Here is a 16,127-nt window from a genome sequence, read left to right on the forward strand (position 1 = left end):
CAAACTTGGCCCTCCAGATGTTTTGGGACTACAGTTCCCATCATCCCTGACCACTGGTCCTGTTAGCTAGGGATGATGGGAGTTGTAGTCCCAAAACAGCTGGACGGCCAAGTTGGGGGATGCCGGACCTAAACTTTCCTGGACTTCTTAATGTTTATTTTGTTTTGCACAATGCTTGTTTTTTCTTTGTGCTATACAGTTTTGTGTTCTTACCACATCGTTAGGAACTTTTATTGGTGGTAGTGATTGTCATTTTTTTATAGCTTTTGTGTAAACCACCTAGAGATGGTTAAATTAATAAATAATATTAATAAATAATTAAATTAATAAATAATAACCAGGGTTCCCACTTAACAAGGACTGGAAATCATTATCACATTTTAAAGCTTCTCTTCCAGTTATCTGTCACAATTCTACCCAGATACCCCAGTGCCATCAATGCTAACCTACCTAAATGCAGTTAAACCAGTTCTATCCTTGCAATTCAGTAATTTTTTTCTGTTTCCCCATCTGCCCAATTTTCTGTCCTAACATTTGGCATAATATATTGGCATTGAGCAGCTCAGTTTTTGTATGCTGGGAATTTCTGGAACATTTAAATGTAGTAACTTGCGTTGTTGACGTATGGTGCCTCTTATACCATACGGGGGTCCGCCAAGCTTTCGTCCGTACTGTACTTAACATTTTTACTTGTCGCTCATAGTTCCTTCTTTCCCACCAGCTCTGAAGGGGAAGATCCAAAGTACTGAAAAATACTTTTAAAAACATAAGCAAAAAATAATAATCCCAGGCTGATTCCTGCATGATCCCAGATCAGCCTTCTCCAGCTTGGTGTTTGTGCTGGCTGGAGTTGATGGGGAGTTGCGGTTAGAAACATATAGAGAGCACCAGGCTGGGAAAGACTGTCCCAAACAATCTGGGATCCTGTGGGCAGCATAATGATGTCACATAGACAATACGATTTGGTTTTGTGGTGATTCCCCCTCTGAGCTGACTTTCTGGTGATGCTAGGGAGCTAAAACCAAGGGAATTCCTTCAAAATGATAAACACTTGCTTTTGTAGACCTCAGCCCCAAACAGTAATCAAAACAAGTGGGTGTGCTGTGGGGGGGGCATATCGCTCCATTACCAGTCTAGTTTGACCCATTTTGAATTGTATCTATTTTTATCTCAATGAAATGAGAAATAGTATTAAGTGTTTCAAGGAATTTCCCTGAACGTTTGGGGTTTTTGTTGTTGTCAGGGCTCCGGAGAGCTGTCACCTGTCATTTCTGTTTGACTATGAATGAGGGTATTTTTAATTCTGTGTTTGAAATGGAAGCTACCTTTAGATCAAGGATGCCCCCCTCCCAAAAAAGATCAGTTCACTTCTCCCTTGATATGTAAGATTGTTGTGCTCCTCAGGCTAGCAGTTAATGTGCCTTATTGGTTTTATCTTGGATTTCTTTTCTCTCCTTCAGTTCGCTATTAACTAACAGATCAAAAAAAATTAGCTGTGCGCTCCTTTCTTACAGATGGGCATATCTCCAGAGTCTCTTGCTCGTTTTTATGAGGAGGACTTCAAGCAAGACATGGATGCTTTAAAGGTACAGATATTTCCTCTAATATGGAAGACATCTTTTATTTGTTGGAAAAGATGCCTGGACAGTGGTGGACCTCTTCCTTGGTCTGTTGAGCTAATTGCCTATGTCTCCCCAACTTCATTGATGCTTCCTGTGAACTTGGTGTTCTTTTTGTTATTCTATTGACCAGGTAACACTTAAACCTGATAGTCCACATTTATTAATCAAAGCTGATGACTTCTTTTAAATTTTCAGGTTCTACCTCCTACAATATATATGAGAGTGACTGAAAATATTCCTCAGATCATTTCTTTTATACAGCAGATCATTGCTAGCGGGCACGGTTATGCAACATCGAAAGGTAAATCTTCTGAACAATTCAATTGCATGTTAATTAGTGTAGAAGACTTTTTTTTGTCTGTTTTTCCCCCCCACGTTGCCTTGAATACGTCTTGTACAGCTGTTAAATAGCAAATGCAGAGTTAATGTAACTATTAACTTTGAGCCATTGTGGCCTAGTAGTTAAGAGTGGCAGATGAGGACCTGTGAGAGCAGGGTTCAAATCCCGACTCAGCCAGGAAGTTCACTGAGTGACCTTGGGCCAGTCCACTTTGGCAGATGATTCCACATGCAGCCTGCTTGGTTTATGTGATCAGCATAGGGGTACCATCTCCCCATGGTTGCTGGCACTGTTCAGTACCCTGTGTGGTGGTGTGCTGGGTGCATGAATAGAGAGGAATGTGTAGCTCAGGGTTTCCCGAACTTGGGTTTCCGGCTGCTTTTGGACTACAACTCCCATCATCCCTAGCTAGCAGGATCATTGGTCAGGGATGATGGGGATTGTAGTCCAAAACCAGCTGGAAACCCAAGTTTGGGAAACCCAGGTATAGAGTTTCCCCTTAATCCAAGGATAGTCAACAGGGTATCCTCCAACTCTCATCAGCTCCAGCCAGGACAGTCAACCCTCAGGGATGATGAGAATTGTGATCCAGCAACTTCTGTAGAGCACTACATTTGCTAGGTAAAGGTAAAGGGACCTCTGACCATTAGGTCCAGTCATGGCCGACTCTGGGGTTGCGGTGCTCATCTCGCTTTATTGGCTGAGGGAGCCGGTGTACAGCTTCTGGGTCATGTGGCCAGCATGACTAAGCCGCTTCTGGCAAACCAGAGCAGCACACAAGAAACGCCATTTACCTTCCTGCCAGTGCGGTACCCATTTATCTACTTGCACTTTGACGTGCTTTTGAACTGCTAGGTTGGCAGGAGCAGGGACTGAGCAACAGGAGCCCACCCTGTCGCGGGGATTTGAACCGCTGACCTTCTGATCGGCAAGCCCTAGGCTCTGTGGTTTAGACCACAGCACCACCAGCATCCCTCTACATTTGCTACCCCTGCCTTAAATCAGTAGGCCTAATCGCTTCCATCTTTGTAATAAGACCAAACTGTTTATTTCCGACAGGTAATGTATATTTTGATGTCCGTTCTAGGGGAGACAGATATGGAAAGCTAACACAGGTTTACCCTGACACCCAAGAGGAACCAGGTAAGTTAACAAAAGCTGTGTTGGCTTCTGCATGAATTACGGAGGCTTTGTATGTATTCTATGCAAAAAGTATATAATACATTGAGAGCCAGTGTGGTGTAGTGGTTAAGAGCGGTAGTCTCGTAATCTGGGGAACCGGGTTTGCTTCCCCGCTCCTCCACATGCAGCTGCTGGGTGACCTTGGGCCAGTTACACTTCTTTGAAGTCTCTCAGCCCCACTCACCTCACAGAGTGTTTGTTGTGGGGGAGGAAGGGAAAGGAGAATGTTAGCTGCTTTGAGACTCCTTAAAGGGAGTGAAAGGCGGGATATCAAATCCAAACTCTTCTTCTTCTTCAAAGAAGGCTAGTAGCTCTGTTTTAACTTGGTTCTGTGTAAGCCAGGGGTACTAAGCTGTAGCACATGGGCTGCATCTGGCTCCTAAAGGGTCTTTTGTGGGACCCCCCAGTTTTAAATTTAATTTATACAGGTTATTTCTAACTGCTTCCATAAGTACATCACTGTGGTGCTCTGGACAACCCCTGCACCCACGTGTGTCCATTTTTATTGAAAACAAAAACTGACAGCTCTCACAGAGATGCCCTCTTAGTGGTGCAGCCATAAAACTTCTAGCACATTTGCAAAGTTAAGCAGGGTCCAGTATGGTTTCAGATTGGATGGAGGACCATGTGTTGAGATTCCTTGCATTGCAGGGGGTTGAACTTGACGACCCTCGAGTTCTCTTCCAACTCCTACAATTCTATGATTCTGATTCCCCTGCTGTGATTTTGTGATGCTCCCCTCAGGTGACCCCGCTCCCCAAATATTTGGCCTTTAAAATTGCACTGAAAGTGGCCTAAGGCCTAGTGGTAGGTCTTGAGACGCGCTAGTGAGACATATGAAGCTGTCCAGATTACTTACGGAATATAGCAGAGATCTCTTTTACACACTTAACTCATTCCGAGCATCTTTGTTAATGCGTCACCCCCTGTTATTGGCAGCCGACAGTGATAAGCGTAACGTGAAGGATTTCGCTCTTTGGAAGGCAGCCAAACCTCAAGAGACATGCTGGGTTTCTCCCTGGGGGAACGGAAGGCCTGGCTGGCATATTGAGTGTTCAACGATATCAAGGTCAGCCGGTCTGGACTTCTTCGTCTTTGTTTCTTTATGAGCATGCATTAGAAAGCGATTGACATGTGAATCACGGAGGGCTTCTGTTGAAAACAGTTTAAATTTTTAATAAGTGACAATTAATGGCAATTGGAGTTTGAGGGAGAAAGCAAATAATGAAATCACATTTTAAGGACAGCTCTTCTGAGTGGAAGGGCTGCAAACTAAAGGCAGTAACATCTGATGCCTTTGTAGCCCACATCTTGCGCTTGCTTCGATGCACCGTGGCAAGTCAGGAGAGCACACCAATACGAGAGATGCAATGATCCTACAGGGGAGCCAAGCCGGTGATTCCTAAACTGCGGTTTACAGTGGACGTTCAGGTTGAGAACATGATCCGTGCGGGATGCATGTTCGCAACCCGCAGTGTTCGCAACCCGCATCTGCGCATGCACGGATTGCGATTCGGCGCTTATGCGCAAAGCGTGATTTAGCGCTTCTGCGCATGCATGACCACCGAAACCCGGAAGTAACCCGTTCCAGTACTTCTGGGTTTCGACGGTCCGCAACCCAAAAAAAGCAACCTGAAGCATCTGTAACCCAAGGTATGACTGTACAATGTTATTTTAGGCAGTCTGCAAAGCCAGAGTAGAAACAGAGAGAAGCTGGCAGACTTCAGGCTTCCTGCAAGCAATCTGGTTAGCCCTTGTGAGAGGAGGATACTGAGCTATCCTGAGCCATTGGCCTGATCCAGCAGGTTCTTCTTACTTTGACTTATCTGGAGTTTATGGCGGTGAATGTCGAACAAAATGGCAGCTCCTACGGTCTGTGCATCTGTACTTGGAACACACAAGGTGACATCATTTTTAGGTGACAGATAGGCAAATGTCTTAGGGATCTAGGACAAGTCTTTGTAGACCTAGGAGTGCTTCCCTCTTCTCCACTTCATGCTGTCTGTTCAGTTCAGCTGGATTGGGGCCCCCAAAGCACTTCAACTCAGAAGCCATTTCAAAAACAGCTTCTAATGTAGTTCATGGAAAACAAGGGACCGGAACAAGTAGTCCTCAACACGCAAAGTTTTAAGACGCAATTGGCTGAATATATTTTCTTTACTGAGAACAAATTGTAAACCGCTTAGTCAATAAAATATCTATAAGCAATATAAAATAATGATCAGTGTTGTTGTCCTCGGTCTGTCTTGAGAGACAATGGAGATAGGTAGTCTTTGACAAAGCTGGACTAAGGCTGCAGTTCCTCTGCTGTCTCAGTTAAACTCTTTGGGGCTGAGATTACAGTGTTTAATAAGGGTAAGGCCACTTCCATCTAGAGGTAAATGGAAGTACTGCAGCATTCAAGTAAGTGGCTCAATTTAATGCCATCCCTTTATATGTGTGCAAGGGAGAAGAGAACAGGCACCTCGTACTGTATGGAACTCCAAACACTTTGTTAGTGGAGCCCAGCTTGCTGGTTAATTTGGCAATAATGAATGACGACATCCAGAACTATTGTGCTGCAGTTGCATCTGCTTCTGCCTTATTGAAACACTTGTGCACAATTGCTGCTGGTTGCAACTGTGGTTGCCTTGTTCAAACATTACATTTGCTGATGCATACCCAGGGATGCATGGGACTTCTTGCATAGGAGGAAAAACTCACTGCACAGACTGTCCCTCTGTTGCTCTTATTCTGCAAAAAACACCACGGCCGATTGAAATCAATCTTAGAATCCTGGAAAAACACACTTTGCAAGGCGCCCCACTTAAACTGGCTTTGCCTTGTAATGTTTTAAAAAATCTTTCTGCTTATTTGGAGTGAGATCGGAACAGATTGGTAAAGTGCCATTATTGATCTGCTCCTGTGGATTGAACACAAATACAGTGCTTTTTTTCAGCGCTTCTGAAAAAAATAAATCAAAGAATATCACACACACACACACACTTCATTTGGCTAATAGAAAACCTATATATAGATGATTCCTTGTATGATAAACTTAAGCTGATGCAGTGGTTTGAATAAATTCCAGAGCTGGCTCCCAATTCTTCCCTTTACTGAACTGTAACAGGAATGTATTTCTCTGTCTTTTTTCTCCTCCCCACCCCCCCAACTCCCACTCATTGATTGCTTTTGTTGTAGTCTAGTGTTTGGAGGACATTTGGATATCCACACTGGTGGAATCGATCTTGCATTTCCTCATCATGAAAATGAAATTGCTCAGTGTGAAGTTTATCATCAGTGTGAACAATGGGGAAATTATTTTCTACACTCTGGTAAGTGCTTAAATAAACCCTTTTTTGCTTTTGACGTCCCTAGCATTCCATTTCATTCAGTTACGCCGATCCGGACAAAATCAAGTTTTTAAAGGTAACATTTAATGAACATAATTACCGCATGTCGTAACTTAATTTTGATTCTCTTTATCTGTTCTTCTGTTACCTCTCAGTGCCTGACAAACACAGTTTGCTTATTGAGACTACAGAAGTTACTTGTGTATTGCACTACTCTGCAATATGGGATGTGTGTAAGTTTATGTTGGGCTTTTCTGAATGAGTCAGCGCAATATTTTGGAGCCTCTCCAAGCCATCTTCCTACTAGGGATCAGCTGTGGCAGCATAGAAGTGGCCTGTGCAATTGGATTGACTCACAGACCGAGCTCAGTACAAATATGAACTTGGATCCTGTGATCTGTGAATAAGGATTTTAATTCCATTTATTAGTTGCAACATAAGGAGTGTCCAAACTTCCAAAATTTTAAGATCATAAAGCAAATCAGAAGAACAATTTGTGTATGTTACATATTAAAGCCCTAAATGGCCTCGGCCCAGTATACCTGAAGGAGCGTCTCCACCCCCATCGTTCTGCCCGGACACTGAGGTCCAGCGCCGAGGGCCTTCTGGCGGTTCCCTCATTGTGAGAAGCAAAGCTACAGGGAACCAGGCAGAGGGCCTTCTCGGTAGTGGCGCCCGCCCTGTGGAACGTCCTCCCATCAGATGTCAAAGAGATAAACAACTACCTGACATTCAGAAGACATCTTAAGGCAGCCCTGTTCAGGGAAGTTTTTAATGTGTGATTTTAGTGTATTTTTGGTTTCTGTGGAAGCCGCCCAGAGTGGCTGGGGAAACCCAGCCAGATGGGCGGGGTACAAATAATAATAATAATAATAATAATAATAATAATAATAATAATAATAATTATTATTATTATTATTATTATTATTATTATTAAAGGCATACAATAACCCATAGAACAGACCCAATAAAACAGCAGCAGATCTTCAGCAGCAAAGTAATATCAAGAAATAGCAAAATCACCATCAGCCACCAGCTGCCTGGAAGAAGAGAGAAGTTAATGATGGCACTATGTGGACTTCACTGGGGAGAGGATTCCACTATCGGGGAGCTGCAACAACAGACCCTCTCAATGGTACCCTTGAACCTCCCTCTATAGCCCCATTAATGCCTCTTTGGAGTTGGGGGACCCAAGCGAACAGTGTGGGATAGGAGGTGAGCTGTTGGTGGTTGTGGGAACTTACCCAAAATCTTGAAGAGGAACCTTGTATGAATGGAGCTACAAGTTCCTCTGCCTGATTTTGGGTCACCTTTTCAGTGCTGCCCCCCTATGCTCTTCCCCACATTGCTCAGGAAAGTTCCCCAACCCTCTGGATAGCCCTTTTGGAAGCTGTGGGTGGTGGGGGGAAGAAAGAGGACAAGTCCTCTTAGGTGGACTTCTTTCTATTTGTGGTTTTCAAGATGGAGGCTGTTGTGCCCTCCTGTGTGAAGCTCTCCTCCTCTTCAGCAGCCTTCGGGTGGGGCACATGACATTTGATTTGGCCCTCTGAGGGGAGTGGAAGGGAGAGAGGGATCATGGTGTCTTCTGTAAGGGGAATTACATATCCCTGTCCTTGTTCATGTGGACGTTACCAGATCAGGGCCCAAGGTGCCTTTGTCCTACCACAAATGTTAGGAAGGCGCATTCTGGGATATTTTCACATCACATCTCTTCATGGAGTGGGAAAAGTAAGGAGAATAGTTGTGCTCATAAAATGTGCGCATGAATTGACGAGAGTAAGGCAAGCCCTTCTGAAAAAGAGTTGCCTCATGTGTGTCTTTATTTGTGAATGTGTCTTAGGCATTGGTTTATTTTAAGCCTGTTGATGCGAGGGCAGATTTAGCTTCTTTTAAATATCTCAGTGCTACCTTTTCTTGTAACAGTATGAAACAAATAAATACCCAAATGGTGAAATTTCAACAAGCAGGCAGCCTGGTTCAGACCATTTTTACTCTTTTTGCAGAGTTGAGTGATTATTTCTGATTAATGGTTTTCCCTGTTCCTATAATATATATACAGTGGTACCTCAAGTTACAAATGCCTCAGGTTACAAACGCGTCAGGCTACAAATTCCGCTAACCTGGAAGAGTTACCTTGAGTTGAGAACTTGGCTCCAGGATGAGAACAGAAATCGTGTGCCAGCGGTGCAGTGGCAGCAAGAGGCCCCATTAGCGAATGCACGCCTCTAGTTAAGAACAGTTTCAGGTAAAGAACAGACCTCTGGAATGAATTAAGTTCATAACTAGAGGTACCACTGCATATATATTTAGGATACAACAGCCTACTTAATATTGTAAATCAAAATGCTGAAAGATTCTGAATTTTTCTACTAGAGATATTCACTCCATTATGTTTAAGACGTTGCTTTTAAAAATTACTTTCTTACACGTGCATGCTTCGAATGATGTAGAGTGCTATTTGGGTGTTCAGATTACCTGTATCTGATTAATTTACTTATCTCTACCTTTCAGTGGCGCTATTGTGAAAGCCAGCATGTTGCATTCATTAACTGATTTCTTCCTCTTCTTCTTCTTCTTCCCATAACTTAATGTGAATTATTCATAGGCAATTATTATTGAGTTTCAGAAAATAACTTGTCAGTGTTCCTTAACAGATTGTAGAGTTTGGGCAAGCTCATTAATGGGACTCTATTCAAGATTGCTTGCCTCTCTTGAAATATTTGTAGAAGGAGCTGGTGGAGAAAATGCACAACTCTCTCCCCCCCCCTCTCTCTCTCTCGTGTGTGTGTGTGTGTGTGTATTTAACAGTACAATGGTGCACAACAAAACCTAAGAATCACTTCACACAGTATATGTTTCTAGCACACTTCTATGTAGAAATTGTGTGAAAGCCGTGTGCAGATTGTCACACACGATGCCCGCACACGTGCTGTGGTCATTCGCGACTTCCTGCCACATACAGGTCCCAGTGGAGTCATGCTGTGTGGTTGTTGCAAAGTATTGTCCATGGATAGGGTTTCCTTCTGTTTCTGCCTTTTCTCAGAAAAGAATGAGGTAAAATGGTCCTTGGAAGCCATCTTGGGCTTGAAAGTGGCACTTTGCTTATATAATATTATTGATTTGTTTAAACAGCTTACCGTATTTTTCGCTCTATAGGACGCACCGGATCACAAGACGCACCTAGTTTTTAGAGGGGGAAATCAAGAAAAAAAATATTATTCCCCAGCCCCAAAGAGCAAAGAAGCCAATACAGCGAGCAGGATCCATCCCGCTGGCTGTCTTGGCTTCTGCCATAGCCACGCAACTTCTCCAGCCGGGAGCTAAACCTCTCCAGCGTGGCTAAAGAAGCGTGGCTAAAGAAACCAAGGCAGTGAGCAGGATGGATCGCACTCGCTGCCTTGGCTTCTTTAGCCTTGCGCAGCCTCTCCCGGCTGGAGAGGCTGCGCGCAGCTATGGGAATTCCCCCACCTCCTGCAAAAGCCCACAGGAGCCGAGCACCCTTTAAGGAGCGCGCAGCTCCTGTGGGCTTTTCTACGAGGAGGGAGAAGGGACTGACTGGCCGCGTCAGTCCCTTCTCCCTCCTGGGGAAAAGCCCGCAAGAGCCGCGTGAAACTTGTGTGCGGCTCTTGGGGGCTTTTCCTGCCTGTCTCCCCCCTGCATTCACTCCATAGGATGCACAGACTTTCCCCCTTAGATTTTAAGAGGGAAAAAGTGCGTCCTGTGGAGCGAAAAATACGGTATATAACACTTGGTTACAATAGTCCCTACGTGGTATACAGAAGATATAATACCGAACAGGTGAAAATTGGTTAAAACTATTAAATCAAGCTTAAGTTACAATGCCTGCTGGATTAAAAGTCTTTGATAGGTTTTGGGGTCAGGGGTAGGTGGACTGTGTTACCTCAGCTGGAAGGAGGTTCCATAAAATTGGGCCCAGTTTTATGAATGCTCCATGTATAGCAAATGAAACAAAGCCCATATGTCTCAGCCCATTTGTTTCTGTTGGGATAGGGCCCTGGGATTGTTCCTTAATTTTTTAGTTGAAGAATTTCCTGGGGGTGGGCGATTTTGATCTGTGGTGCTGCAAATTAAAGGGCTAGTTGTGTTGAGAATATTTTAGTTATTGTAATAGGGAACGAAAAAGAAAATATTGGCCTTTCCTCCTAGCACTGAGTAATGGTAATAGGGTTGCTTAGTTGAATATTACACCCTGTTGCTTCAATATCTGGAAAACCCTACAATAATATGCAAACTATTTAAACCTAAAGCAGTTACAAGGCACATGACTTTATAGAAATAGCAGCACTGTTTTTAATATTTTAAAAATTCTTGTTCCTCTCTGTACCTTAACATAGAACAACAAACTGAGTGAAATAGACTCTGGTCTACTGTTTTCTAGCTCCTGCTATTCTGAAAAATAATTTAACCTTGTTTTTGTCTTTTTAAAAAAAACTCTGCTCAGAAAATAAAGCAAAGTCATCTTGCTTTTGTCGTTCCAGGACACCTGCATGTTAAAGGGAGTGAGAAAATGTCAAAATCACTGAAAAACTACATTACCATTAAGGTATTGTAAACTGGCACACACTTCCATTTAACTTGAATCCTCTGAACAGTTGCCACCACCGGGAATGTGTTTTTTGGGTTTTTTTTAAATCAAGCTCCTCTCAGTGGATTTGGCCTGTACAGGAAGAAACTTGAAGAAGGAGCTCTTAAGATCAGAGGGTGGGATGGAGGAATGCTTGAGGCCTGGCCCAGCTCATATTCGAGATTACCTGTGCCACCCTGGGCATGTCTACTTGGGCACAAGTCCTATAGCGTTCAAGAGGACTTGGTCCCAGGCAAGTGTATTTAGGATTGCAGGCTCAGTACAGAAGAGCATTCCCATCTTCTAACTAGGGCTGGGCCATATCTGGTTTTCATCATCATGATATATCACCAGCTAAGCATTATGATATTAGGATGTCTGAAATGAGGATGGAGTTATGTAGAGACATTGGCTGCCTTCACAGTTTTCCCCGCATTGTGAATTTTGCGTAGCGCGCGCGCGCGCACACACACACACACACACACAATTACCAAGTCAAAAATTATGAAAACAGTATCATGATATGAAATTCAAACCAGCTCTGGACATCGCCCAGCTCTACTTCTGACTCTGCACTTGCTTTAGCTTCATTGGTTCATGAGAGGGACAATGGTGGCGTTGTGGTCTAAACCACTGAGCCTCTTGAGCTTGCCGATCAGAAGGTTGGCAGTTCGAATCCCAGCGATGGAGTGAGCTCCCGTTGCTCTGTCCCAGCTCCTGCCAACCTTGCAGTTCGAAAGCATGGGAAGGTAAACGGCGTTTCCATGCGCTCTGGTTTCCGTCAGGTGTTCCATTGCGCCAGAAGTGGTTTAGTCATGCTGGCCACATGATCTGGAAAGGTGTCTATGGACGAACGCCAGCTCCCTCGGCCTAAAAGCAAGATGAGTGCCACAACCCCATAGTCGCCTTTGACTGGACTTAACTGTCCAGGGGTCCTTTACCTTTACCTTTGATTCATGAATTTATGTCTAAGCAGAGATGGCGGAGGATTAAACAGGTATCAAAGAGAACACGGCTCTGTATATCTATTGTAGTTGTATTGCACTCATTCTCCAAGGAATCCTTGGGGACCTCCTTGAGGTTATTCTACAGTATCCATGGTTCTTCACACCACATCAAAAAGTTCTGTTTAACAGGCTTTTTAAAATGTAGTGTTACTTGTTACAGGGATTGGTGAGGATCCTTGGGCCCTAGTTGCTGGACCATGGGATTCTGGGCCTGGTGGGAGTTGAGTCTAACAACATTTCTATCCAGCTCTTGCTCAGAGGAGGCCATCGTTTTCCCTTATTTTGTCCTCGCAACATTTTTGAGGTCCAGTGTAGCGCCATCCAATGCAGTGAGTCCAACTGTGTTCAGGATAGCAGCCCAAGGCTGCAAGCTTACCTGGTAGTAAGCTTCACTTAAACATAACAGGCCTGCTGTCTTGAGTAAACAAGCGGTAGGAAGTGTAAAGCAGAGGTGGGAAAATACATAGTTTTCCAGATGTAGTTAGACTTCAGCTCCTTCAGCCTCAGCCAGCATGGCCCAAGGCTAGCATCTTGTCCACCATGCTAACTTTAAAAATGCCTGCATGTTGTTGGGAAGAGGACATCGTGATAAATTCTTTGGAACGCAAAGGCCACATTTTGTTTGCCTGTGGATTTTTTTGCACGTCCTTCGCAAATCAGTTGTATATTGTAACTGGGGGAATCTTTTGGATGGGCTAGTTGGCACAGTAATTGATGGGTAATTTTTCTTCACTCATCTTAAAGAAAAAAATAAACTCCTTAAGGTGCGTTTCAGTCCACTGACCCAGACTTCCTCTTGTTTATTCATGAGAAAACTCTTGTGTGGAAAAATCCCCCCTGAAAATCTGCAGTATTGTCCGCTTTCCTTTTGTCTCCCTTCACATTTAGGAATGAACAGATTCCAAAGGACTAGTCAGGCGTCGTTTCCCTCTCTTTCTGGACTCAAGTTGAATAGTGTCTGTCAGGCTGTGCTTGTTCTTTTGAGTCTTCCTTCCTGATACTCTCACCCTGAGTTTAGTTTAAGTTGCTAACAGTTTATTATATTGTTCCGTGTCCTGCTCAGAAGACAGGACATAAAAATAGTGCTTCTAATATTGAGCAGAGAGAGTATCTGCGTTTCTTATATCTAGGAAGCCAAACTCGGATATTTCACTCAGACTGTAAAATGATGCAGATATACGTCATGTGTTTAGATACACACACAAAATTCACTTTATTCTGAACCTGCTCTTTGTGTTTTTGGAAAATTTGGGTTACATTTTTAATTTTGTGAAATACTAATGGGTACTAGGAGGAAGTTTAGCAGGCAGTAACTAGGAGGTACATAGCCAGAAGGAAGTGACTGTAGTTCATGCAGGTGCCTAAATTCCATCCCCGGACATGGGGCCCATTTGCAGCCCTGTGTTTCTGTGCATTCTGACATTTCTGCAGCAGTGAGAACTAGAAGCTTGGGATTTCCCACTTTAAATGAAAACTCAAAATTCCTTGTCAGATTGTGCCACAATCAGTGCTCGTTGAAGCAGGGATTGCTATCTGCCTTGATATAATCCTTTTTATGAGGTATATAATAGCAGAGGGTCAGGAGCTTTGAGGTGTGTGGAAGGGCTTGGGATTGTGTTTGTTAACGAAGGTCTTCCTGTTGTAAACTGGAAGGTCTGTCCCAAACGTGCAATCCCAGCCCTGTACGCAAAAATTTAATTCATGTGAGTATTGAAGGCTGAATGATGATGATGATTTCCTTTCTATCACACCTTTCCTCACAACTCCGCAAGGTAGGTCAGCCTGAGACGCTGTGGTCTTCTAAGTCCTAGCCCAACACTCTGACAACTACATGCAGTCTGGGATTTTGCAGCATGTCGGATTCTGTCATGGAGACTATTTTCCACGACTGGCGATGTCCTTTATGACTGTTAGTTATAAGAAGAGCTAGATCTTAATTTGTATTTCTTTTTCACTTGTCTTTAGGATTTCCTGAAGAAGTTCTCACCTGATCAGTTTAGGATGTTTTGCTTACGGAGTGGATACAGATCATGTAAGGAAAACTCCTTTGAGTAGAGATGGACTATCTGTAAAGTCATAATTAGGTGTATGCTTTGTGTGCACATTTATAAGGCATATCTTTTGGGTTGGGGTTTTTTTTTTGAGAGAGTGCTATGATTTTGGGGGGTGAGGGTTTTTTTTTTGTCTGTACTCTTGAACGTCAAATCAGTTTTCAGATGTAGCCCTGTGTTGGCTGGTGGTAGGAAGAGTGAGGGGGCCGTTAAATCCATTCCCACACCTGAGCCACGTGAGATTAATAGTTTTTAATAGTAGCATAACCATTGTTCTCTGTTTATATAATAATGCCGATGCTTTGACGGGACAACATAAAGCTGAATTTATTTTCCTAGCTGTTGAATACAGTGATGACAGCATGAATGATGCAAAGAACGTTCTTCAGACAATCTGTTCTTTTGTGAGCAGTACACATGCCTACATGAAAGGACAACTTTTGTGTGAAGCCGTTAGAGAAGATCTACTGTGGGAGAGGTGAGTGTGAAGGCCTGTTGTGTTGTGTGTTATTGGCCTGGTATGTGATAAAATCCTGAGAAGTTACTACTTCAGCTGGCACGCAACAACTGCCTTTATATGCTTTCCTTATAAACAAAGTGAGAAAATAATCCCTGCAAGTAAAAATGACAAGCACATCAGAGAAAGAGGTTTTAACTCATCCTGTTCCCGGCATGTTAGGGTTTTTTTGCTTCCAGAGTACAGTATTGTTTTTTCCTCCCGGCTGTGTGTGTATTTTGACCCCTTCTATTTTGTAGTTTAGCCTTCCTTGAGTTGTCTTTGCTTTGATTAATTAGCATACCCTCTTCACTTTTTTCTTTCAATAGTTTTAAAGAGAGTCCAGGCACAACACAAGGCTGTCGCATATCTCTTCTATTGATTGATTATATGGTCATGAATCAAAATCTATTCAGTTGTATTAGTGAAAAGAGCCATATTCTCTGAACACCAGCTTCTGACGCTTCGTAATTTCTTTTCTAATAACACATAAATCTTTCCTATTCCTCAAGAAACAGATTTATAGATCTTCCTTCCCCAAGTTTAATACCATATATTATCTTCAATAATGCTAATGTCTTCCAAATTTTAATGAATTGGATGCTAGGAATTGCATTTCTACTCTGGCCACTTGCAGTAGCCATGTTTGTGGAGATTAGGAGTATCAACTGAGCTTCATTCTCAGTTTTGGTGGGATCCAATGATACAGCCGCAGGTATGGCTGTCTTTATATATATATATATATATATATATAGAGAGAGAGAGAGAGAGTGTTTTCATTTTTCTACATATCAAATTTTTTAAAAATTCAAACTTTGAAACATCTAATGACTTCCCTTCTTCTCCTTCCATTGCATTTATTTTAATGCCGCCAGCATTTTGAGCTGTGTACAATTATTTTCCATATATTCAATAAATATTTTCCACTCTTCTCTAAATATACGTTCTTCTTGCTCTCTTACAATATGCAAGTTCTGCATATTGTAAAATCTTAAGTTGCCAATCCTCTTTTACAAGGGACCTCACTCACTTTCCATTTCTGGGCCAACAAAACACGGGCTGCTATTGTTGCATACATAAATAAACTTTTCCGGGACCTGGGAATTTGTGTCTGGGTTATTCCCAACAAAAAGGACTCTGGTTTTTTTGGGAAGGTAAATTTAAACATTTTTTTCAGCTCATTATAATTCAGGCATAGGTAAACTTGGCCCTCCAGATGTTTTAAGACTGCAGTTCCCATCATCCCTGACCACAGGTCCTGTAAGCTAGGGATGACGGGAGTTGTAGTCCCAAAACATCTGGAGGGGCCGAGTTTACCTATGCCTGTTACAATTCTTTCCCCAATATTACTTCACTTTTCTGCATGTCCACCACACATGGAAAAAGGTTTCTTCTACTTCTTTACATTTCCAACACATAGCTGATTCTGCTTTATACTTCTTAGCCAACCTACTGGGAGTTAGGTACCATCTATGGATCATTTTTAAATAGTTCTCTTTCGGAGAATAACAT

General features: G+C 42.9%; 1 protein-coding gene across 6 annotated transcripts in view; it reads left to right on the plus strand.

Annotated features, from left to right (window-relative positions):
* CARS2 (cysteinyl-tRNA synthetase 2, mitochondrial) overlaps positions 1–16,127 on the plus strand; it is a 43,253-nt gene that overhangs the window by 3,912 nt on the left and 23,214 nt on the right. For all 6 annotated transcript variants that reach the window (XR_008329950.1, XM_053384422.1, XM_053384421.1 and 3 more), the window contains exons 4-11: positions 1,515–1,586; positions 1,818–1,923; positions 3,022–3,105; positions 4,084–4,213; positions 6,325–6,458; positions 10,976–11,040; positions 14,034–14,100; positions 14,459–14,597. Coding sequence is in view for 5 of the 6 variants with exons in the window: in XM_053384422.1 (XP_053240397.1) it covers positions 1,515–1,586; positions 1,818–1,923; positions 3,022–3,105; positions 4,084–4,213; positions 6,325–6,458; positions 10,976–11,040; positions 14,034–14,100; positions 14,459–14,597 (797 nt within the window). In the remaining variant the exon portion in view is untranslated. The remainder of the gene's footprint in view (positions 1–1,514; positions 1,587–1,817; positions 1,924–3,021; positions 3,106–4,083; positions 4,214–6,324; positions 6,459–10,975; positions 11,041–14,033; positions 14,101–14,458; positions 14,598–16,127) is intronic.

The sequence above is a fragment of the Podarcis raffonei genome, chromosome 4 (assembly GCF_027172205.1).
Source record: "Podarcis raffonei isolate rPodRaf1 chromosome 4, rPodRaf1.pri, whole genome shotgun sequence".
Classification (NCBI taxonomy): Eukaryota; Metazoa; Chordata; class Lepidosauria; order Squamata; family Lacertidae; genus Podarcis; species Podarcis raffonei.